We start from the raw sequence: 24,549 nt of genomic DNA on the forward strand, positions 1-24,549 counted from the left end.
CGTGGGTGTGGAAGGGAACATGATCCACCCTAATTTTTATAGTTTAATTGTATTTTAAGCACTAACTTTTTTTAAAAAAAAAATCATTAAAATTAAGTCCGGACTCTCCTAAAGTTTTTTGGTTTAATTACTTTTTAGGACATGACAATTTTGAAATTAGTGAAATTAAGCCCCAATCCTCTTTTTTATGGTTTAATTACCTTTTAGAATCTTATTATTTTCAAAGATAAGCAACTTGGCTCCTCTCAGAATTTCATCCAAGTTTTCATTGAGTAGAACCAATTTTGTTTAAAATTTCCAAAGAGGCCTCTCTTGGATCACAGCATGACGTATAGTTCCGGGTTTAGGATCAATAAGATCATCATCTGAAGGATCTGTGACCACGTAATACCTTCCGTGCTTTCCACCTGTAACACCACCACGAGCAAATCCAAGGACGCAAGCAGCCAACCTCTTCATATGTCTTTCCCAGTTTCGATCACAACGCCAACAATGGTCGATGGGGTTGGTTGCCTGACAAGGCCCCTCTTCAGCTTTGCCCTCAAATCCCGTCTTGTGCAATTATTAAGCCCTATTAAGATCCTTCACGCGATAAAAGATTTAAAACTTTAAAAACAAAGATATATAAGATAATTTGAGATATTAAACATTGGTTTTATATTGTTACCTAGCAGCATGCTCTTTGTAATGGTTGGGGCCTCCTCTGGCGGGGGTAACTCGCAACTCGCGTTCCCTCCAATAATCATCATATTCTGCGATGTGAGCTATCAGGCTTGGAATTATTGCAAAAAAGGACAAAAAAAGCCAATTAAGCTAAAACTTTTATGCTGGAAACAGCCATCTTGTTGTTGGCCGGTCTTGGGAATGAAATTAAGGTCCTAGTCTAGTATAAAAATTATTGGTGCAGACAGGACCCTGTCCAGAGACAAGGCGAGCTAACAAATTTAGCTCAGGCTTGATGTGCTTAGAGGAGCAGATGACGATGATATATATAGTAGGAGGGATTGATGTAAAAAAAATAGCAAGAGACGTTTTCTAATACTTGGTTACGAGTGTTTATAGGGACAACGAAGTAGGGGAACCGCTGGGATTTTTGTTTTCCTGATAAAACAGTTGAGAGTTTCCTGCAATTTCTTTTTCAACTTAACTGTGGATTCAAGATTCCATCTCAAGCAATTTACCGAGTTACCCATGTTGTTAAAGCTTTTAGTCTTTCATTTACTTCCAACTTGCCTGTCAATGTTGGATTTTGATATCTTAAGTAAATAGCAGCTGAAAGCATTGCCCTTCCTGGCCACCGAAACCCAGATCATGATTTTGATCGCAGTGGTCAACAGCTTAGTTGTCAAGTATGAGGGAGGGGTTATATTTCAATTTCCATGTACAGAACGAACAAATATCCCGTGCACCTTTTTTGTGCCCTCCTCTAACGATATGTAAGCAAATCTGATTCTTTAAATCAAATGCCTCAACATACGGTAGAATCAAAATCTTTATGTTATTATAAAAAACTTGTTTTAGTGAGATGAGGTAGTAAATCCATTAAGGTTGGATGTTTGAATATTGACATTTGCGAATGAAACAAATTAAGTTGAGTATATCGTCCCAAAAATGAATTTCTGCAAAATTCGATCTATACTAATCAGTCAATAAATTAAATATAAATGATTAATTCAGAAAAAAATCTTTATGTTATTTATTTTGTTGGACCTGATTATTGTCATGAAATGAGGTCAGATTTAAAATACAAATCGTTTGCTCAGCCTCCAAGTTGGGCGAGGGTCACCCTAAGTTTTCGGTATCATATTTTCTTATCAACAGTTGTACAATTTAAACCTATTAATCCGTTTATTATATAATAATAATAATAATAATAATAATAATAATAATAATAATAATAATAATAATAATAATAATTTGGTATCAATTCTTTTTTTGTCGATTAGATACTCAAATTTTTTTTTATGATATTAGGTATTGAACTTTTTTAAAATTATATGGGTTTGTACTTCAATTTCGAACATATAATTTTTTAATTCGAGTAAAATATTAATCTTTTAATTAAATAACATTAACATTATAAGTATAGATCAATCAAAATTGAACCTATACTAACCAGCGAGGATTAGTTTAAGTGATAAAAAGCTTAATATTGCTTTAGCATATTTCAAGTTTGAGGTTGTATTTAGAAAATTCTCATTGGAAGACTCATCTACTAAAATTATGTGTGCGGTGCATCCTATTAGTACTTTATTTTTTAAATTCAATGAATTTGAATTTTAAAAGGAATTAAATACAGTATGAAAGGTTTAGGGTGATTGGAATTCAAAGAATTCGTTTTTTTCTTTCAAAAATTCAATTAAATTTCAATGGTTTAGGTGAAGCTTACCCAAACATAGACGTCCAGAAAATGATTTGAACTTTAAATTGATCTCATTTTATGATAATATAATATTTAATAAAATAAATATCATAAAAAATTAATTCTCACATATATCAAATCAAAGTACATGGTTTAAAGAGTTAGAATTGCACAGGTACTTTTTTTTTTGATTCTTATAGTACAAAACTCAAATATAATATGATCATGGCGAAGACCATTGTGCTTGGCGTTGGAGTTCCCTTAACTTTTCCAGTGTGTAATCTGCTTGTGATAAGCTAGTTGAGGACGGTTAGAATCCTATAGATCCAGCTTGAAAGATTATTTGGCCTTTGCCGATCCCTCAACGAATATATCTCTCTGGCTCGTATCCCGACAGTGTCTCATAACGAACCAGGAACGTTTTTGCAAGAGCATTTCCCCGTCTCCATCGTGCCCAATATACGTGGAGCTGCGAGTGAATCCCCCCTTCACACTCTACGTGATTGTACAACCATCCGAACCGATTGGCAGTCCATTCTTGATCCTTCTCGCTCTCATTCCTTCTTCCTCCGGGATCTCGACGATTGATTGGTCAGTAATCTCTGTTCTTCTACTGATGTTATTGATTTGAATGTGCCTTGGTCTTTTTTGTTTGGTTCTTTACTTTGGAAGGTCTAAAAAAGAAGAAATGACTTCATCTTTAATGGCTCATGTTCCTCCATGGAAGCGATCTTCAGCATTAGTTTAGCTGCGCTAAGCACTATACTGGTGAGAGCTTACCTTCTCCACGGTCCTCTCGGCAGAAATCGATGGCTATAACATGGTCTCCCCCTCATGGGGTGGTCTTGTATCAACACAGATGTCTCAGTTAATACAGTTTTGGCCTGGGAACAATAGGTGGAGTTCTCCGTTCGTCGGATGGTTCATGGCTGCTCGCCTTCCACAAGTTCGTTGGCTTTGCAACCCCCCTCCAAGCCGAATTATGGGGCATCTACTTCGGGATGCAACTCGCTTGATCCCAAGGCTTTGAATTAATTCAGATTCAATATGATGATGCCCAAGCAATTCATCTATTGAATGATTCAGTTGGCTCCTGTACCTCACCCATTGATCTGATCATCTCTAAGCTCCGTTAGCGAAATTCACATGGATCGGCCGCGAAGGCAACATAACCGTAAATGCAATGGCTAAACTCGCCGAAAATCCAGAGTTTCACCTAGTCACCTACCAAGATCCCCTCATGATGTTCTCGAGCTGCTATATAGGGACATATCCAGCCCTCACTACTAACGCTCTGTAGCTAACTAGTTCTAGGCTTTGCCTCCCTTTATAATTCAAAAAAATAAAAAATCGCATCTATGAAAATATCTTCACGTAAAATAATCTTATTATTTTAATAAATAGGTTTCAAAACTAGTATAAATAATATTTAAAACTAAATATTGCAGTGAAAAAGTCTACACACAACAATCCACTTGAAGATATACTCGGCAAATACAAAATTTTCTAAAATTTATCGTCTCCAATTATTTGTCTCTAAAGATGTCTTAGATTATAAGACTATTCTCTCTGAGAAATTTTGATTATCTCTGAGAAATTTTGAAGCATGATCTTAATGAGGATCATAACACACACAAAGCTTAAGTTGACAATGTAATTTTTAGACTCGGTTCAAATGTTACGATCAAATCTAATCAGTCATAAATCATATTATAGACAAATCTTTCATATTTTAAACAAATTTTAAACCAATAATATTAATTATATATATAACATATTGTATAAAAATTCATCGAGTAAAGTCCATATTAATATACATATAAGTATACTAATGCAGTAACCGTATATAAACATATCGAATACAAAATAAAAGTAATACATATATACAAAGATAGTAGTAAAAATCCATGTCACCAAAATATAATAAAAATGACATATAGAAATATACAATGATACAAAAGTGAGGAATGATCGATCCTCCTTATATCAAATCTGCTAGTCTATTGTATGTTAATATTTGAAAATGGTAGAACTAAGTATGAGCTTAAAAGCTCAGTCAGCTCCTTAGTGTGTATAAAAAACGTACAAATATCAAATATTTCAATAAAATTTATTTAGAAAATGTTTAAAAAATATGACTACCATCCCATCTGAACACTAGAATGTGTACATTCTCCTATACCACACACTCACCTGCATATCTGGTATGGACCTTCTACATATATCATAAGGACTTGCGGTAAGGATTTACCTTGAACACAAAATAGAGGAGTCTACAGAAAGGTCTTACAAGTCATAAACAAAACCTAAAATACTTCCTCCTAGGGGTGTTCGCGGTCGGTTTGGATCGATTTTTGGCTAAAAATTCATCCGATCCGAAAGTATAAATGTTTGCGGTTTGGATCGGTTTGGATGTTTCTAAAAAAAATCCGATCCGATCCAATTAAATGCGGTTTGATTCGGTTGGATTTGTGCGGTTCGATTTCTAAAAATTCTTCCCTGCCAGTTCTTGTTATTACAATACCAATACTGATGCATAAAATTAAATATAAAAGGATTGAGAAGAGAAAAGGAACAGTGTTTTGAAAACTGGACCGGACCGGTCGGTTCAACCGGGAACCGCTGCCTGGTCCGATTCATTCTACACCGGTTAAACCGTTATTAGTGAACCGGAAGGAACCGCTGAACCGGCTGTGAACTGCTCGAACCGGACCGGACCGTGAACCGGTTGAAAACGGGTTCGTTTTTTTTTTCAAAAAAAAAATTAAATCAAACGATATTGTTTGTTAAACGAGCCAAGTCGAACTCGAGTATTGCTGAGCTCGACTCGAACTCGAAAACTTTAAAAGTAAGCTCAACTCAACTCAAAAACTCACGAGCTAAAAATTATCAAGTTCAACTCGAACTCGAAATATAATATTGAAACATGAACTCAAAAAGTCTCGAACTCAAAAAAAAATAGAAGCTCAATTGAAGCATGAAATTCAAGCTTGATTGAAGCGAAATAATAGTTCGCTCTGTGCTCACCAAAAGGCTCCATGATTTTGAATGTCAAATTACCTCTATTATTTATAGAAGTCAGTTGTGATGCTCTTCTATGTTTTTTAGTCATGTGGGATTGTTTTGTTTTCATATTTTTACTCTTTAGACTTTTGTGATGCTTTTCTATGTTTCTTAGTCATGTGGGATTTAAAAAAAATTAAATCAAACGACATCGTTTGTTATGATTTTTTTAGCCCCAAAATTATTTTTTGATTATAGTTATATAATTATATTTATTATTTAATATGTTTTATCTTAAATATTATGTTATAGTTGATTTGAATCATTTTGTTTCACTTGATTTTATGGTTTTTAACTTATATATGTTATAACTTGCTTTGAATATGACTTGTGATATAAAAACTTTTTTTATTAAATGTTTTTTTATATTTTATTTATTTTTTTAAATAATTAATTAATTATGACGTCGTCCGATTCTTCTTACCGGTCTGACCGGTTCAACCGATTGAACCAATGAACCGATAGTACGGCCGGTTCGTTGACCGATCCAGTTCTGAAAACCATGAAAATGAACGTTCATTCCTTTATTTGGGTGATTTTCATGCATCTCGTCTTGCAACTTAAGATTATTTTTGTACAAGATCATTGGAGAGCTTGGATGAAATTGTTGATATATTCTTCTTGAAGATCTCTTTTGGAAAGTGTTTGCTTCAGCTTCGCACGGTTTGCCCTCAACATCTTAGCTGTTTCATACCCTTGTCCATCACCAACTTGATGGCTTCACTCAATGATTCCTTTTGGATTTGCCTTTTTTACCTCTCTCTACTTCAACACCAATCTTGAGTTCATTCACCATCCACCTTGTATTCGGAATTTGATCTAAAATTTCAGGAGTCAACACGATCTGACTGTCACTGAGCAGAAATTCCCACATTGATCCATTCCCACAGTGGTTTACGAAACACCCAATGTTTGTATTATCAAGAAATCAAAAGGAAAAAAATTTAAAAACTAGAGCCCAACCGGATTCAAACAGGTGACCTCTTGAATTGCAGTCAAATGATCTACCACTGAGCTATGAACAAAATTTGTTACAAGCTTGTAAATTAAATATTACATTTTATTGGTTCAGTTCGGTTTGGATCGGTTTTCAAATTTCCAAACCGGAACCGAACCGATCGATTTTAAAAAAAAAATCAAACACACTAAATCGATTTGTTTTTTTTCGGTTATCAGTTTTTTAAATCAATTTTCGATTATTTTTTTGGATCGGATTGGACAACACCCGTACTTCCTCCAACAATAATAATCCCATGACAATAATAATATGCATGTGTTTAAAAGAAAAATAATAATTTAATTTATTAAAATATAAAAATATATTTGATGATCCAAAAGCATGTTCGCAAATCATATAAATAACGACAACTGGAGATCATGCCATTAAAATGCATATTAGAGATTTTAGAATAATTCGTATAAATAAATCAAAACGGTAATGTCAATCAGGATTACACTTGTATCATTTTGAGAGGTTTGACAAAATAGTCTATTGATGGGTCTGTCTATCACGGTCAACAATACTACTAGATTAGGTAACCCTTTGAGTGTGAGAATCGTGCAGATTTGCTGAACGGAAAGCACCGGATCTAGTTGACACACGATCACTCAAAACACGAGCAGCTAATCTAATTCATCACGGTAAACGATGAAGAGGAGTTTTCACCAGGGCCGAAACATTTTTCTTTTCATCCCATCATGCTGATAACGATCACATTAGCACAAACATCAATTGACTAAGAGAAGGACGAGGAACACAATGATCGCCGCGGTGAAACAATTGGAATGAGATGATAAAATTGTTAAAGAGAGGAAATGTAAAAATGGAAAGAGTGAGAAAACTTATGGTCTGGTGAAATTATGAGAGATGAAAGATCTTTAGAAAAATCCTTTCTACTAGATCCAAGTCGATTTAAGCTCTGTTTTGAAAATCGGATCGGATCGGTCGGTTCAATCGGGAATCGTTGTTTAGTCCGATTCAATTTAAACTGGTTGAACCGCTATTAGTGAACCGGTCAGAACCGTTGAACCATTCGAACTGGACTGGCTGAAAACCGGAGAAAACCGGGAAAAACCGGGATTTTTGTTTTTTTTTAATTAAACCAAACAACGTCGTTTGTTAAACGAGCCAAGTCGAACTCGAGTATTGCTGAGCTCGACTCGAACTTGAAAACTTTAAAAGTAAGCTCAACTCAACTCAAACTCACAAGCTAAAAATTATCAAGTTCAACTCAAACTCGAAATATAATATTGAAACTTGAACTCAAAAAGGCTTGAACTCAAAAAAAAATTAGAAGCTCGATTGAAGCCTAAAATTCGAGCTTGATTGAAGTGAAAGAATAGTTTACTCAATGCTCACCAAAAGGCTCCATGATTTTGAATGACAAATTACCTCTATTATTTATAGAAGTTAGTTGTGATGCGCTTCTATGTTTCCTTAGCAATGTGAGATTGTTTTATTCTCATATTTTTACTCTTTAGACTTTTGGGATGCTCTTCTATGTTTCTTAGCCATGTGGAATTATTTTTAAAAAAAAAATTAAACCAAACAATATCATTTTGTTATGATTTTTTTAACCCCAAATTTATTTTTTAATTATAGTTATATAATTATATTTATTATTTAATATGTTTTACCTTAAATATTATGTTGAAGTTAATTTGAATCATTTTGTTTCACTTGATTTTATGGTTTTTAACTTATATATGTCATGACTTGCTTTGAATATGACTTGTGATATAAAAAATTATTTTTTATTAAATATTTTTGAGATTTTTATTTAAATTTTTAAATAATTATGACGTCGTCCGGTTCTTCCGACCAATCAGACCGATTAGATCGATTAAATCAATGAACCGGTAGTATGACCGATTCGTTAACCGGTCTGGTTCTGAAAACCATGGATTTAAGCCTTGAGGACGAATTAAAATAAATTCGGGATATTTTAGAAATTAAAAGTGCCTCTTTTATTTGATTGAAAGGGAAGAGAACAAGGGCAAGACCCAAAAGAGTCATTGCCAAATTACATCAAAATCTCTTAATTGCAGAACCGAGAGGGCCTCCACCGGTGGTTGTGAAAAAGTTTGAAGACCACGAGGAACATTCCACGCAAGTTTAGCTAATTTATCAGCACACCATTACATTCTCGAGGTGTATAACGAAAAGCTTTTGGCAAGACGGATACATGGACGAGGCTCCCCATGATCCCGAATCTCTATCACACAGCAAGAACTGCTTTATTGTCCGTTTCACCGATGATTCGGCGAATATTCATGTCCCAAGCAAGACACCTTCCTTTATAGACTCCCCAAAGCTCCGCATCAAGTACTGAACAAACGCCGATAGCCTTAGTGAAACCGAGAATCCATTCCCCAAATGATCACATCACGAATGACTCCACCACAAGTTAAACCCGACTGTAAACATATAGTAAAGGCTTTCCTTTGCCTGCCATAGATCATGAATTCAAACCCCTTGAACTCCAATTATGCTTTTCCTTCTTTTTGTCATTATTAAATTATCTAAGAAAGAAAAAGACCTTTAAGTCCTTGAATTCTCTCTGTCATGAATTCAGTTCAAAATTTTAATTATTAAATTAGTCCAAAAATTTTAGTTCTTCAATTAGGGTGTGACAGATAGAGCTGGCAATGAAAAAAAAAATTACCTTAAGATGTTCAAATTTTAAATACTTTGATGGAATGATACATGTTTGTTAATATATAAAATGAGAATCGATAGCTTTGGCTCATGAATAGACCGAGAGCTGCTAATAGATTAACGTAATCCTTGTTTTACTAGTCTACTCTCTTAGAAGCATGGTCTTATTAGATTTTGGTTTTGGTGTTTTTCTGTAGTTTTCATTTTGTTTTAGCATCTTGTCCATGCGAGTTTGAGCTTTGCGTGTCTCTAGTTTGACCTGTTTTGATGAGGTGCTCCATCTTTGTCAAGTAGAGCAAACAAAAAATCCATTTTTTTTACATTAAGAAGATAGGAGTGTTGAGAGTGATAGGTAGAACAAGGTTCATATATATATGGAAAAAGGCATTCAACTATTACACCATGTTTATGTACCTTCAATGTTTAATCATGTGAGTTTGATTTTCAACTTCACCTTTGACATGATCAGTTTTTGTTGGTTAACTTTGATGAATAAATATTCAAGAAAGTGAAACAATTTAGCAAGGTTTGCCGGGGGTGCAATCAAGTGATCCAGCAAACTTTGTGAGAAAGGGCGCCTTTTCACCAGGCTGGTAAGGAAGCATTTTGTTGCCTCCGAATTTCTTGCTGGCATTTGGATCTCCAGACGGAATGAAAAAGGCACCATTCACAAATGCGTCACCTTCCGAAACCAGTCCCAGCTCTTCCACACTGACGGTGGTGATTTTTCCCTCTTGGTCACCTCCATCGTTGTCCTTGTTCGCCATACATGGACCAATGTGTGTAGTCATTGTTCACACATGGATAAAACCAAATCGGCACCTAGGCATTCTCTCTACCAATCCTTTACCGAAGTGGTTCAAAGCAACAGTGATCTGCATCTTCTCATCTTCGCCATAGCTGTCACTTGCTCCAAACAAATCACCTGCATGCACCAAAATCTCTATTCATTTGTTCCAAATTTTCAGCCTAACAGTAGTTTTTTAAAAAAAGTTTTAATTACATCATTGTGGTCGGTAAATGGCAGTTGGAAATGGTAATGGCAGTAGAAGCCTGAATAGCATCGATGAGTCCATCGCTACAACTGTACATGGAAAGAGGTCGAGCCAAACGTTGTTGCTCCAAAAATAGAGATGCCATCACCATCGCTCTCTGTTCTTAATCCAAGGTGGTTTTCACTATCCTTGATCATGCCACCATGGGTGCTCACAATATCGTGGATATGAATGTTATGGACAATAATGTTCCTCACATACTGGATCGTTAGACCAGCCCCAAAAGCAATATGCACATTGGCTCCCCTACCATCGATGGTTTTGTTGTTGGTCATAATGAGTTCCTCTTTGAGCTTGACGACCATGGAATGTGAGAAGGTGATCCAAAGAGGCCTGATTTGAATCACGGCATGACGTAGAGTTCCAGGTTTAGGATCAAGAACATCATCTGATTCATCGGTGACCACGTAAAACTCTCCGTCCTTTCCACCGGTAGTACCAAGGGCAAATCCAAGGACGCAATCAGCCAACCTCTTCCTATTTTTCTCCCAGTTTGGATCACAGCGCCAACATTGGTCGATGGGGTTGGTTGCCTCGCAAGGACCATGCTTCTTTTGTCCCCTCAAATCCCGTCTTGTGCTATTAAGCTCCATCAAGATCCTTCATAGGATACAAGATTTAACACGTTAAAAACAAAGATGTAATAAATATTAATTTGAGATTAGTTTTACCTGGCAGCATGCTCGTTGTAATGGTTCGTGACTTCCTCTGGATGGGGATGATATGCCTTGTCCAGATTTTGTTTGGCTTGCATTTCGCGTTCCCTCCAATAATCATCATATTCTGCAATGTGAGCTTCCAGGCTCGAAATTATTACAACAAATGAGAAGAAAAGTAACCTAAAACTACTACTATTGCTGGAAACACCCATCTTCTTGTATCCAAGTCTATCAAACAATTTCTTGATTGTAGACTGGACCTCGGCCAGATACCCAGTTTAGCCCAAGCCTGGTATGCTTCGGATGAGCAAATCATAATATGTATATATACTTCTGGGATTCATCAAAATTAGCAACACACGTTACCATAACTTGGCTACGAGTGTTTCCAGGCAACAAACTAGGTGAATCGCTGGGCTTTCTTTTTTAGTATAAAACAGTTTACAGTTTCCTGAAATTTTGAATGCATATTCATGTTAAGTACGGAAGCTTATTAAGTAAAAACCCTTATATCACGGTAGGAATCACAAATGATTTTATTTATTTTTTATCATCGACCGAGTTTGTATCGTGTGAACTTATGAAATCATTTATACAAATATATATATATATATATATATATATATATATATATATATATATATATATATATATATATTTTAAATTGTTATATTCACCCGCGATGACATCTAATTATTACAGCAAATGTGATTTACCTTTGAAGGTCCTCTTTACAGGGAATAGACCATCTTCACAAAGACCATGGGAATTCCGGGAAACTCTAGCCGAAGGCTGCTGCTCGATAAATGAAGAGTTTTAATTGGCTTGTTAGCTTCTGAGTTGTGTGCTAGATGGCCTTTTGGAGCTCCCTGTTAGTTTAAATTAGAGATTCGAAGAGCCTAGGCAGTTTGTACATGGAATACTTGTTGTAAATATTTCCGTTAAAGCAACAGGCAACAGGCAACTCAACTCTTTCAGCCAAGCAGATGCTACCATGAAACAAGCACTTATTTACATCAGGGAAAGGAGAAAAAGAATATCTTTCAATATTTTCCAAATAGATTAAAGCAACAGACGATTTAACAAGTCATTTTGCTCCGTAAGCCTTACTTGCCCCGACTGTTCTGCTTGGAAGCCAACATCCTAAAACATGATATTACAGCAAACATGTTCCTCTGTTGGTTTTTACATCGTCTAGGAAGAAATGGTTTGACAGAACACAACTATGCCGACGGAAAAAGGAATAAATTGATGAAAAGAGGTTGAGGAAGATAATTTAACTAGTCAACATTATGGTTTACCAATGGGTTTCGGGGATTGATAGGGATGCTGATGGTGATAAGGAGAAGCATGGGGACCATTTGGAATGGAAAGACTCCTGTGCCCATTCCTTGAAAGTGATCCAGCTGGATTTCGGATACCATTTCTAGGAATTGGATTGGATCCGACTCGTTCCGCTTGCATTGTCTGAAAATAATGATGAGCTTGCCATGTCCTTGAGATTTGGTAGAGGCTTCAACGACTCCACCACTTCACTCATCAGGGGTCTAGCTTTTGGATCACGGCTTAGACAGTGAACAGCCAGCTGTGCAGCTTTCTGAGCACCTTTAATCGAAAAGTGACCTTCAAGCCTAGGATCAATCAATCTATAGAATCTTCTTCTCACCTAGATGAGGTCGAGCCCATTCCACAAGATTATGCTCTCCGTTAGGTCGGTTTTTGTCCATGGATCTTCTACCAGTCAACATTTCAAGTAAAACCACACCAAAGCTGTACACGTCACTTCTTGAGGTAAGATGTCCTGAGATAGAATTAATGTTCATTTGAATTACACCCAACGAGGAGAACCAAAATAAAGTGTTCCTTGCATCTCCAAACTAGGAGAGCAGCAGGTAAAAAAAAGATGCATTACGATAAATTTATAAAGGAGAAGAAATTTGAGTTCATCAAGAAAGTAATTGCAAAGCACACAATAAACGGTGAAAAGGTTTCTGACAAGCCAAGTAATCCGGCTATTTTTTATTCTTCTGAAAAGCATCTTAAATAATCAACTGACGTCATAAACTCAAGCTGCCTCCACTCCTGTTAAATGAATACTGATTCAATGGGATGGAAATGTCAACAGGCCGTGATTCCATCTAAAGAGCATGCAAGGGCATTCTACAAGCACTTACCCAGCAAAATAGTTTGGTGTTCATCAGCCAAGGTGCAATACCATAAGAAGTTTCTATGTCTAACAAAGTTTCCAATTTTCTTTAATTGCCTATTTCAAGTAGGTAAGGCTTCGAATAACAATTACACGTGGAACCTCTAAACTTTTTACCATTGCATTTGACTGTGGCCCCTAAACAATTGGGCGAGATATAAAGAATTCAATAACAATTAGAGATTAAAGAACCATGCTGAAGGAGGAAGAGGAGCTAAACTACAGAGTCTGGCATGCGCCGAAGTGTGTCATGTTCTTCATAGAAAAGCACGAAAACATGCTTCAAAGATTGGAACATTCATTCATCATAAGTAAAAGAAATTGTAAAAATTAAAAGATATCTGCCCAAAAGAACAATTAGATCATTGTCCATTCTTTTATAACTTCCATTTTTAGACATATTTGCATATAAAATCCCGCTCATACACAATAAAGAGAAATATTGAATGATGCTTAAAAAATATAAAATCATAAAGCAGACAAATAAAGTTAAAGCTACCTTGCACATCTTTTAACTGTCAAGTATAAAGTTGGAAGAGCATGCAAAACAGGGAAGGGAAGGGTAAAGTGGCAAATTTAAACAAGCATTCCCTTTCTATTAAAGCTTACCGGTCATTACGTATTCAGGGGCTGCATAGCCATATGTTCCCATCACACGGGTTGATACATGGGTTTTGTCTCCCTCCGGACCATCTTTAGCGAGCCCAAAATCAGAAAGCTTTGCATTATAGTCCTGCAATGCATATTATTAGCTGTAAACCATTCCATAATAATAGTTCTTGTTTTATTTGTATCATTAAACAGAAACTTTTTTTGAGGTAAAGTTTTTGGCACATACTGCATCTAGTAGGATATTAGAGGTTTTGAAATCGCGGTATATCACGGGTCTTTCTGCCTCTTCATGGAGAAATGCAAGACCTTTTGCAGCACCTAGTGCAATTTTCATCCTTATGGACCACGGAAGAGGCAAGGATCCTATATAAGCAACTAGCTGAGTTACAATGTTAATTGGAAACATAAAACCTCCCATCACAGCACATAGCTATAAGAAACATGTAGAATATCAAGAGAGAAGTAATACCAGTTCAGTCTAAAAGGTCAGCATTTTCTAAAGTGGACTGTAAATACATTATTTTTGGAATTCAATCTAAAAAGCAGCCATATGTCAGAGATAGATGATAGTTGTTGTAAGTTGTAACTTCTAACTCAGCTTTACATAGTTTTGAATGAACATTTATTATGCCTCAAAAATAAATATTCTTAAGTGAAAAATCATTCATAGACAAAATAGCAGCTACATACTTCTGAAGAGGTGGTTCTCCAAGCTTCCACGAGGCATAAACTCATACGCTAACAGTCTCTGATCATCTTCAATACAATAACCAATAAGTTTAACCAGATTAGGATGGATGAGATCCCCAAGATAATTCACTTCAGCCTGACAAATTGATGATCCAAGAATCAAAAAAAGATTACTTAGAAGAAACAAAAAGAAAAAGTGAGGCACTAATATGAATGAGTAAAAGACAAAAAGCTGAGTAAATGTGCAAACCAGCCATTCTTTATGACCCTGGATGCCATCATGGTTGAGTGTTTTAACAGCAACAGTAAGCCCAGTGCCTGGTTTTACTGGAGCAGTTCCATTTTCTTCGATCCACCCCTTGAAAACACAACCAAAACCACCTTCACCAAGAAGACTCTCAGGTCTGAAGTTTCTTGTTGCCAACTTTAGATCATTAAATGTGAACTTCCGTAACCTAGATGCAACTTTAATCTCATCCTCAAGTTTGGAAGTAGATGAACTACTTTCTGCATTGCTAGTGGTTGTAGATGAGACAACTGGAGCTCCTGGTTGATCTTTACAGGTATCATAGGCTGATTTGCTATCTGTTCATCAATGCACAGATTTAACATGTCACAAGATAAAAATCATATAAGGCTCTAAGAGGAAAAACATAATGTAGGTTAGTTGCCAAAGCGTGGCTTTTAGTATACAAGATTGTAAAGCATCTTTGAGTTTCTCCATGTATCTAAAACTAGATTTTTCTCAGCAATGCCATACTTCATCTATAACCTTCTCAGGAAAAAAAAAAGAGAAAAAAAAAAGACGCAGCTACCACAATAGATTTTTTCTTCATATAAGCATTGATTTGCTACTACATCATGCATGAAGTTCAGCAAACCACCTAATTTACAGTGGAGTTCTTCAGTCAACAAATTAAATCTGTGTGTCCAGATTTCAAGATTGCTCATGAGAACAAGGGTTCAAAATGATCCAGGGCAGCAATTTCCCCAATCTCATAATATTTAAGCACCTCCAGGTTGGGGTTACACTATCATTGGATTAAGTATTCCAAAGTACAAATTTATGATTTTCTAAAGATAGTTAACTAGTTAAAATCTACTAATTGACGCCAATCATAACTAGAGAAAAACCCACTGCTTGAATTGTTAGACCTTAAGATGGATGCAGCATTTTATAAGCTGCACCAAGCTAAATTAGCTTCCCTATTATCATCTCCAAGCTACTTACAAACTGGCATCACAGCATTCAAATCAATAAATGATCATATCATTTCATCCAGAAAAATATGCCAAAAGTAACACTATTCAAAGAGACAAAAGGTAACTCAAAAAAGAAAAGAGCGGGTTGTACAATATAGTAGCAGAGCATAAGAAAAGGGATAACATCCAGCAAGAAGAAGAAGAAATCACCATAGTTGGTACTGGTCCCACTAACAGAAGTATCGACTTTGGATCTTGAAGAAATGCAGCTTCCAATTAATCTGAAACTAGGCCAACACCCTGTTTCTTCTACAGCAGCTTCATCATCAAGATCTTCTTTTTCACTGTGTTTCTTCTTCTTCTTCCTTCCCTTTGATTTGCACGTATCCCAAGACTTCACCTTTCCTTCCTCAAAACCTAATCCCATCTTCCCTCTTCTAACCCTAACAATTTCTCATATCATAAAAAAAAACCCACCAACGCTGATGGAGCAAACAGTTAAAAGCTGAATACCTAAAAACCCCAAATTCAAAAAATAAAAGGCTGGAAAATCTAAAACAAGAAAAACCCAGTGGAGGAGAGAACGAGACAAAAATTTTCAGTAGGAAAAAGAAAGATATATTTATAAAGTATAATGTTTATGGAATTTGGAAATGGTGAAGGGAAACAAGTTTTTACTTTGTTTTTCCATTTTGGATATGGAATTAATAAAACTCACTTGAAAGCAAGAAATGTAATGCACTCTCCTGATTGGATTTAGAATTTTGTGCAAGAACAAGAACTTGCAGTTCCCTAAGCTTACCTATTCTTTCCTCCACTGTTTTTTTTTAATTTTATTTATTATTTTTCCAATCTATTTTAAATCCAATCAAATTATTTATAATTATGATATTATGTGAAACAGCGTATAAATCAATACTTTAAAATTGTTTGACATTTTATGAATGAACGAATAACAAAGAGACTTTGGTCATCCATTCGATTGAAGCAATAAACTTTGTTACTAATTTCGACCTTTAAATATTATAAATAAAACCAGATCTAAACTTGCATATTTTAAAATTGAGAAAGAGGAGGGGTAGAGAAAGAAAAAGTGTGGGACCAACGCCGATAGTGACGTGTCCGCCTACCTTAGGCCTACATTGAAAATTCATTCATGCTTCTCTTTCTCTCTCCTCTCTTTGTTTTGTTTTGATCCGTTTTCACTTGGTATTTTATTAGATAAATTACAATTTCATTACTCAAACTGTCCAATTGACAAAGTGTCAACTATACATCCTTGAGGAGCTTATTTTTAACTATAGTTATTAAAGATATATATACATGTACTATAAAAAAAATAAACGGGAGAAAAATGACGTCTCAAATAAGTTGTAGCAGTCGAATGTATGAGGATTACAAATTCACAATTTTCAAAGTGTAACAACGGGGTTGTCTTTGAATCCTAACAACTTCTCTGTGGCCTATCATCTGCAAAAGCACTCAGGTCAGGTCTCACTCATTTCTTTCCAACAAATACAGTTTTCAAACCTTTAGCTTCATCTACAATACAAAGAACATTTGTTCCCATCAATGGGGGTATTATAACAAACGCCATTCTCAACATTGCAGTTTACAAGAAAACACTGGTGGCTGTATTTTTCAGATGAATCCGCAAACACCTGTGTGTACCAATGATTCTGCAAAATTGGAATGACGCTACGAGATCCTTGTTGGAAGCTATAAATAACAAGATGAAGAGAGAAATACAAGTTGCAACCCATCCTAAATAATCCCTGTGGAGACACTAGAAGTCGCGTTTATCATCAATGAGTGCTCAGGGATGTATGTAAGACCTGTTACACCAAAAATGGGTTCATAAACAAAATCTCGATATTTGGATATGCCTTAGGCCTCACATATCCAGAAGAAAAGTCGCATGCTCCACTGAATAAAGAACTAGACACATAAAAGGCGTGCAATTTTGTCCCTCTCAGCATAGGTTTTCGTTTCATGTCAAACGCAGATACATGACATAATATTAATACATGGCTAGCTATCCAATCATAAATAGATCTCATAAAAAGAAGCATTAACCACACTTCTAACATAATCCAATTTCACGGGCAAGGAAAATAATAGAACGAGAAAATTGAACAAATGTATACCTTTCTCCTTAACATAAATCTGTAAAGTGTCGAGAGTGATTATGCCATCAGTCAATGGAAGTAGCTCAAGCTTAATGGTTGCCGTAGATCGAGCAGGAACACATCTGAAGCACTTGATGTCAGTATTACCATTTGTATATTCAGAATTCAGAACAATATTACAGAAGTTGATGAATTACCCTAGTGGTACTCGACTCTGCAGCCAGAGATGAGTACATCCCAAACCAGAAGTTGGAATGAAATCAGCAATCTGAGTTAACTGCTCATTGGAAGAAGTAAACCTAGCCCTAGCGTTACTAGCGTTACCATTCTCTTTCTGATTATCAGAAGCATCCCTCTGACAACCTACTTTCCCCGCAAGCTCAGAAAAGCCAACAAATGGGCTCCTTGGTGCTGTCGGAGAATTCAAGGATACTACAGATGGAGGTGAGGTAAATGATGTTGGAGCAAAAACTGTCATAGTCAGATCTTCGGGAGACAAATTTGAAGCCTGGAGAGTTAAAACCTGACAATCATACGGGTTAATGAGAACTGTCAAAGTTAGATAAATGGACAAGTGTGCAAGCAAAAAGATAGAGAGTGACGAGCAAATTGTATAAAACCTGAACTGGAAGCTGAGTAACTCCTTCATTAGGTCCAGAATGTTGTCCTGACATTTCAGATGCAACTGAGATCAAAAGATCCCTAGGAATCCGTGGTCTCCAACTTGTTGGCTGCTTGAAAAACAATCTTGATTCTACACATAGAATAAAAAAAAATTGATATCTTAATAGATAGAACATGTAGTGAACACAAAATTTACAAGATCACACTATAAACCAAGAGAAATGTACATACCTGTGTAGTTGCAATGACATGATACCATAACTGCATATTGGTTAACAACTGAATCACTCCCTTTTCTACTTGAAGTCTGGGAAGGGGGTTGCAAACAAGAAAATTTAGATTTTTCTCCGTAAGTCTTGACATCCTTCCAGACGGAAGACAGTGATTTTAAAATAAAAGAGTGCTCTTCACCCCTCCTGCAACAAAACCATCAATAATAAAGTCATGAGAATAGACAACCCTTCCCACTTCCCAGCACCATGAGATGGCAGATAAAAATCACAATCTTTAATTCAAACACAATTTAAGATATAAGATAAATATATGGACACCAAAGGCCGTCCTCATCAGGCAAGGGGGGTTGTTAATTTACTGTTCAATATTCCACAACAAATAGGCTTTCTAGCTCATCAAAAAAGTACTAGCGAAACTGTGCCACGTATTCTAAGCAACCATGTCTGGAACTCTGGACACAGCAGCAAAAGATTAATATTTTTCTTTTTCCGGGGTAGATATCTAACCATCGTGCTAAAATACTAAACATCAAAGAGCCATTAGAAAAAAATTGAAGGGGCCAAGAGTGAAAACAACCTCAGTGCAAGGTTTGGCAAACTATGGTCATCTCCAGCTTCAATACATGAAATTGGTAGGGACACAGGTGGTCCAACTTTAGAAGCCACTTCCAAAACAACTGATACAGCATCTATGTATACGACAATATCTGGTATGTTTTCTGGAGAGACATTCTGAAATATAACTTCAATGGTGAATATTAGAACCATGTGATGAAGTCCGCAAGAGTGAAAATGAAGTGTTTACTTTTATCAAGAATAGTGAACACTAAAGTTTACCTTTATCTGAACACAAAGAAGGTCGTCTGTATTGCAGTTGGTAGCATAAGAATGGATCTCAATAGGTTGAATTATTTGAAGTTTCCTCCTCCATCTTCTTCCTGGGATACGGATCCCTTCTAATCCACAATGAACAGAATATCTTTCTCGCTCTAGTGACACACCTCGAAAAGATAAAAGCTCTTCAGTCCCTGTGTTTTTACCCTTTAAATTCTTCTGAGAAGAGGAATGATCCACCTCATTAAGGTCAAATGATGGTTTAGAACTTTGGGCTTTAACAGGTCCCGAAGGAGGTGTAACATTTTGAGGAAGTGCTGACACGGAGTAACTTCTAAAACTACTAAAAGAAAAGAGCTGAGAGGACCTCTGAGATGTGCTACCGATTCCAGAAGCAGGTCCTAAAGGTGGAAGGGATGATGTATAAGGTGCAGGAAGAGTGTTATCCAGAGGAAGCAACCATTTCAACAGTTCTCCACATGGGTCTTGCTTTGCATACACTAAGTTGTCCCGATTCTCAGAAGAAACGTTTCTGACGCAATATTTCTCAAACTGAAGAATCTCAATCACAGGATCTCTAAGAAAATCAACACCAACATTCACTTTTAAAAGAACCTGCATCCTTCCAAACAGAGAAATAGAATGACAATCAGTACTCTGAATCAATAAGTAACCCAGCAAGGAGATAAATATAAGCAAAGCTAAAATATCAATTAAAACAAATGAATACGAAAAATAAAAAAGGAGGGGGACATATAAGAGCTTCTGCAATCAATTGCAGAATATTTGTCCCTGAAAACTGTTTAAAATCTTTATCAGCTTTTTGAAAAATCCTAGATACATGAATGAGCCAATGGCCAGGTTGCAATGTATAGCCTACTTAAAACACAATCTCATCACATTTAATCTACATGAGAGGTGGCGTCTTTTAGGTTGGTCAACAGGAACCCTCATAAGCAAGCCTCTCTTGGTAGGCATTTACATGAAATCAAGTTACAAAGAAATGGCACCCCAACCTCGTCAGCTAACAAAATTAAGCACAAAAACATCTCCACCATTTTTCCAAAGTCAAAGGAAATAGGAATACAAAATAATTAACAATATAGTTCTGTGATGCTTACCACTATATCTCCATTGGAAAGAGAGCAACACTTAATAGCATCTCTAGCTACTCCACCAGAAACATTGGCATCGAAACTTCCTCTATCAATTACTGCATTTTGTGTAGATATGTTATTGGAAGTGTTTTTGGTTTCATTTGCAATTGATTGTTGGCTATCCATCTCAGACAATTCAGAAGCTGTCCTAGAAGCACCTTTTTTTGACCAGAGAGGCTCACCAGACTCTGCAATCCTGACAAAGAAATGAGAGTTCTTAAACCTTTTCAACCGTGTTTCAGTCTGTCTTATGTGGTCTTCCATCCTAAGAAATGATTCACTAGCAGAGACATCCTTTGCAGGATCAATCTTATCTTTCTCCAAGTTGTCACCATTCTGATCCATTACTGCACCAGTAAGACTCACATCTCCTCCTTCGGGCACTGGATTTGTCTCGCCCTCCATGTTTCCAATTTGTTTACGAGCAGCCTTTCTCTTGCCATTTTTACTCATCACTGCAGCAACTTTAAATGGGGTAATAATTTCTGTTTCCTGATTACATGCTGATAAGCATGCTAGAACATGAACTTGTTCACCTGAAAAAGATAACAGGATTAAGTTTCAATTTACAAACACATATCTAGTATATGATAACAAATCAACATTATGCTGAATCTGAAAGAAGTGAGAAGATTGAAAGAGACAGATACCAGGAAAAACAAAAGAACGATCCAGGGAACGTAATGAACGTATGTCCGGTGCATGGTTCCAATCATCAGGAAGATCCTCTACAAACACAATATCAAAATCAGGCATAAAAGAAAGAAATATCTCATAAACTGTGAATTAATTCATGAAATAGATCAACAAAACCAAAATATGAACTTCAGGAAGATATAATTGGTAAACAAACCATGTCAAGAAATTCTAATCAAGTCGAAATATATCTAACATAATTCCAGCAAAACTGGTCATTTAACTTCTACATTTCAGTAACCAGGACATTTACCTTTCCAGACACTCTAGTTTCCAGAAATATTAAATCAGAGATAAAAACAAGCATCAGGCCATTGCCCTTCTATAGAACCTTAATTATTTGTATTCAAAAGCAAATTGGTCCAACAAATACTATGGGGTAATACACTCAAAACAAGTACTTCTTTACAATTTGAACATTTTCAAAGGAGAAAGGAAAGGGAGAAAAAAAGAAATAAATGAGCAAAAGCAAATCATTGAAGCCATAAGTAGAGACCGATAAACTACGAGAATCACCAAGTAGTGTTTAGATTAATATGCACTTACTATATGGAATAGTGATCCATCCATCTTCTTCAGAAACATCAATGTGATTCTCCGGGACAGAAGATTTCTTATCACTCCCAACTCCAGCATTCTCACCTACATACCTATCGGTTTGTGAATCATGGTTTTCAACTGTAGGGTACTCTGGAAATTGATCTTCAGCTATAAGCCCGTCCAAAGATGTCACGGAATTAGAAACAGAAATAGACTCTGACACCTCTTCTGATACAGGAGGAGGTGGTTCTGGCGTTGCCTGTTGATTGGACCGCGGCAGAAGAAAGTTCATTGTTTCCACCAAAATCAGCTTCTGCAAAATAAAATTCGAAAGATACTTTACAACTAGAATACTGAAAGCACAACTTGAAACAGAGACAACACTACCAAAACATGTACTTTTCAGGCTTGTTTCTCATTCCAAATCAATCATGTTTCAAACTCGGCTCGATTTCTCTCAAACAAAACTCAAGGGTAAATGTAAGAAAGCTTTATGAATAAAACTACTCTGCAAACATTCCCCTTTCCAACAGTAACCTTAACTAGATCATTTTTCTTTCCACTAACCGAACGTTGCCCTTAAGTCTATGAATTACATTGAATTTCAGTTCACAATAAAGTTGAAGTAAAATAAAAGGAAAATAAATAATTCTAACAAAGTAAAATCACTAAATAAATCTTTTATACTGGATTAAGCAGGGAACAATCTAAAATTCCTTATTTACTTATCACGAAAATTTATAAGCAAGCAATTCCAGAGTAGGAAAATTTTCAATTTTAAAAAAAGGAAGAAGAAAATCAAAATACAAAAATATGAATAGAAATTTTGCTTTCGATCAGACATGGAAAAGGAATGAGAAAATTTGATGATTGGAAAAGGAAATCGTAAATGGTTTACCTGATCGGAGATCAAATGCTGTGGAGGGTTTTCTGTTTTATTTTAGTTGTTGTCTCCAGTGCCTGGGATATGGGAGATTCAATTTGCTAACGACACTTATTATTAACTTGATCGGTTCTTCGATCTGGTTCTACGCCGTCTGATTACTTTCATCGGGCGTTTCAATCTGAGTTACTTCGGCCCGAGTTAGATTGGTACGAGGATAGGCCCTCAGCATTTAGCCCAATCCACTTTAGTAGTTTACTTCAGCCCACCCCTACTCAAATAATTGCCTTCATCCCTTTTCTTCAATCTTTGTTAAATAAAATTTAAGGATAATTGATAATGATGATGATGATAATAATGGTTTGTTTTTATTTTCAAGTTATAAAGTAATAATTAAATGATGTATACAAAGAATATTTTTTTGGTAAAAAAATGAAAACTAAAACTAAATCAACTAATTAAACTTTTGATATCATCGTTCCCCTAACATTGTTGCTTTGTAAATATACCAAGGGTAAATCATGCAAATGGTCTCCTAACTATAGATATTATTTTGTTGAGTTCATCGGTTATCGAAAGATATACAATAGTCACATAACTATTCATTATATTACAAAACTATCATTTTCTATTAAAAATTGATGACAGTCAAAACTAAATGTTAATATACTGACTAAAATATAATAAAATTTATCTTATAATCTCAAAAAATTATTATATCTAAGTCACCATATTAACGTCCAACTCATAGAACCATTAATTTTTTAAAGGAAAAGAACGAATTTTGAACATAAAAAATAGTTAGAATATTATTTTTATAATTTTTAATAGTCGAGGAATTTAATAAAATTAAATCATATAATCAGATATCATTTATGTACTCTATCCATATATTAAACTAGGGGTGTTCGCGGTCGGTTTGGATCGGTTTTTGGCTAAAAATTCATCCGATCCGAAAGTATAATTGTTTGCGGTTTGGATCGGTTTGGATGTTTCTAAAAAAATACGATCTGATCCAATCCAATTAAGTACGGTTTGATTCAGTTTGGATTTGTTCGGGTTTTGGATTCTAATTTTTCAAAATAATTCAAAGCAACAACACTGTCTAAGGGGGTCAAACAGTTTCAACATTTCACATCCTAAGCTAACATCGATCGAATAAACACCGTTGATGAACATAAAAGGAACAATATCAGCTCCCAACCATAATATTAGGCAACTCATCAAAATTGCTAAATCCATCAAATTTCAATTCAATTCTCAACTAATCTACATGGATCAGCAAAACAAACAATGGTAGAGTATAAACAAGACCGATGATGGAAATCATATCATCCCAACACAAATGGTTCAGGATTTATCTTAACTGCCTTGCTTTCCAAAATCTCCACATGTTTCAATGACGTGACCAGCGCTAAATTAGATCTTCTGTTCCCAGTATCCACTTCTCCCTCCAATGCACCATCATCAGGCTCCTTCCTATGCAATTAAATTAGATCATTTCTATGGAACATAATTAAATATGCATAAAAGGTTCCCTTCTATGCAATTAGGCATTCCAGTACTGTAAACATTCACCAACACCTGAAAACACATATCATAACATTCAATGTAATGAAACAAAAATCAGACTTTAAAACCCCCGTGGTAAACCATTTGTGTACGGGATTTAGCATTTCCGGAAGGTAGCCACCGATTCAATCAATGAAACGTTTCTTCTAGTTTCATTAAAAAAAATAAGTCTATCAGATTAATTAGTAAATAATTTTGTTATGAAGCAAATTTTCAGTTATTCTTATTCAAGAATAAGATCAATTGCGCTGAAATATGAATCAATTGAATTTCATCTTCACAGATAATCATACTTCTAATTTACTTCAACATCTCGTTAATCCCAAACCCAGAAGGATTTGAAAACAAAGAATTGCATAGCATTTCAGCCATA

At 35.6% G+C, this 24,549-nt stretch overlaps 2 protein-coding genes and 2 pseudogenes across 7 annotated transcripts in view; 1 reads left to right on the top strand and 3 right to left on the bottom strand.

The window, feature by feature from the left end:
- The window catches only part of LOC120156510, a 30,668-nt gene extending 16,434 nt beyond the window's left edge, over positions 1 to 14,234 (top strand). For both annotated transcript variants that reach the window (XM_039167820.1, XM_039167823.1), the window contains exons 14-15: positions 9,421 to 9,428; positions 14,224 to 14,234. The gene's annotated coding sequence lies outside the window, so the exon portion shown is untranslated. The remainder of the gene's footprint in view (positions 1 to 9,420; positions 9,429 to 14,223) is intronic.
- Positions 9,571 to 11,024, bottom strand: LOC120156511 (annotated as a pseudogene).
- On the bottom strand, positions 11,825 to 16,077 carry LOC120156507 (annotated as a pseudogene).
- A 905-nt stretch (positions 16,078 to 16,982) lies between these two features.
- Positions 16,983 to 22,759, bottom strand: LOC120156506. Of its 5 annotated transcripts, none has more exons than XM_039167815.1 (12): positions 22,620 to 22,741; positions 22,109 to 22,188; positions 21,728 to 22,034; positions 21,136 to 21,213; positions 20,450 to 21,021; positions 19,332 to 19,943; positions 19,072 to 19,226; positions 18,493 to 18,677; positions 18,258 to 18,391; positions 17,835 to 18,160; positions 17,656 to 17,759; positions 16,983 to 17,343 (listed from the first exon to the last, which is right to left on the bottom strand). In XM_039167815.1, the coding sequence occupies exons 3-12, from the start codon at positions 22,011 to 22,013 to the stop codon at positions 17,273 to 17,275; spliced, it is 2,523 nt and encodes an 840-aa protein (XP_039023746.1). In that variant the 5' UTR covers positions 22,014 to 22,034; positions 22,109 to 22,188; positions 22,620 to 22,741; the 3' UTR covers positions 16,983 to 17,272. The 5 variants fall into 5 exon arrangements, with proteins under 5 accessions (XP_039023746.1, XP_039023748.1, XP_039023747.1 ...); XM_039167817.1 differs by having other exon boundaries at positions 22,121 to 22,210; positions 22,620 to 22,679; XM_039167816.1 differs by having other exon boundaries at positions 22,109 to 22,210; positions 22,620 to 22,679.
- Positions 22,760 to 24,549: the final 1,790 nt, after the last annotated feature.

This window comes from Hibiscus syriacus, unplaced genomic scaffold (assembly GCF_006381635.1).
Source record: "Hibiscus syriacus cultivar Baekdansim isolate YM2019G1 unplaced genomic scaffold, ASM638163v2 tig00111221_pilon, whole genome shotgun sequence".
Classification (NCBI taxonomy): domain Eukaryota; kingdom Viridiplantae; phylum Streptophyta; class Magnoliopsida; order Malvales; family Malvaceae; genus Hibiscus; species Hibiscus syriacus.

Bases quoted from the DNA above. Each gene is read 5' to 3' on its own strand.
- LOC120156506 (XM_039167814.1), bottom strand. From the start codon at position 22,013: ATGAACTTTCTTCTGCCGCGGTCCAATCAACAGGCAACGCCAGAACCA. The intron at 18,392-18,492 runs GTATGTACATTT...TTCTATGTGTAG, and splicing joins ATGTCATTGCAACTACACAG to AATCAAGATTGTTTTTCAAG. The intron at 18,161-18,257 runs GTTTTATACAAT...TATGATTGTCAG, and splicing joins TTACTCAGCTTCCAGTTCAG to GTTTTAACTCTCCAGGCTTC.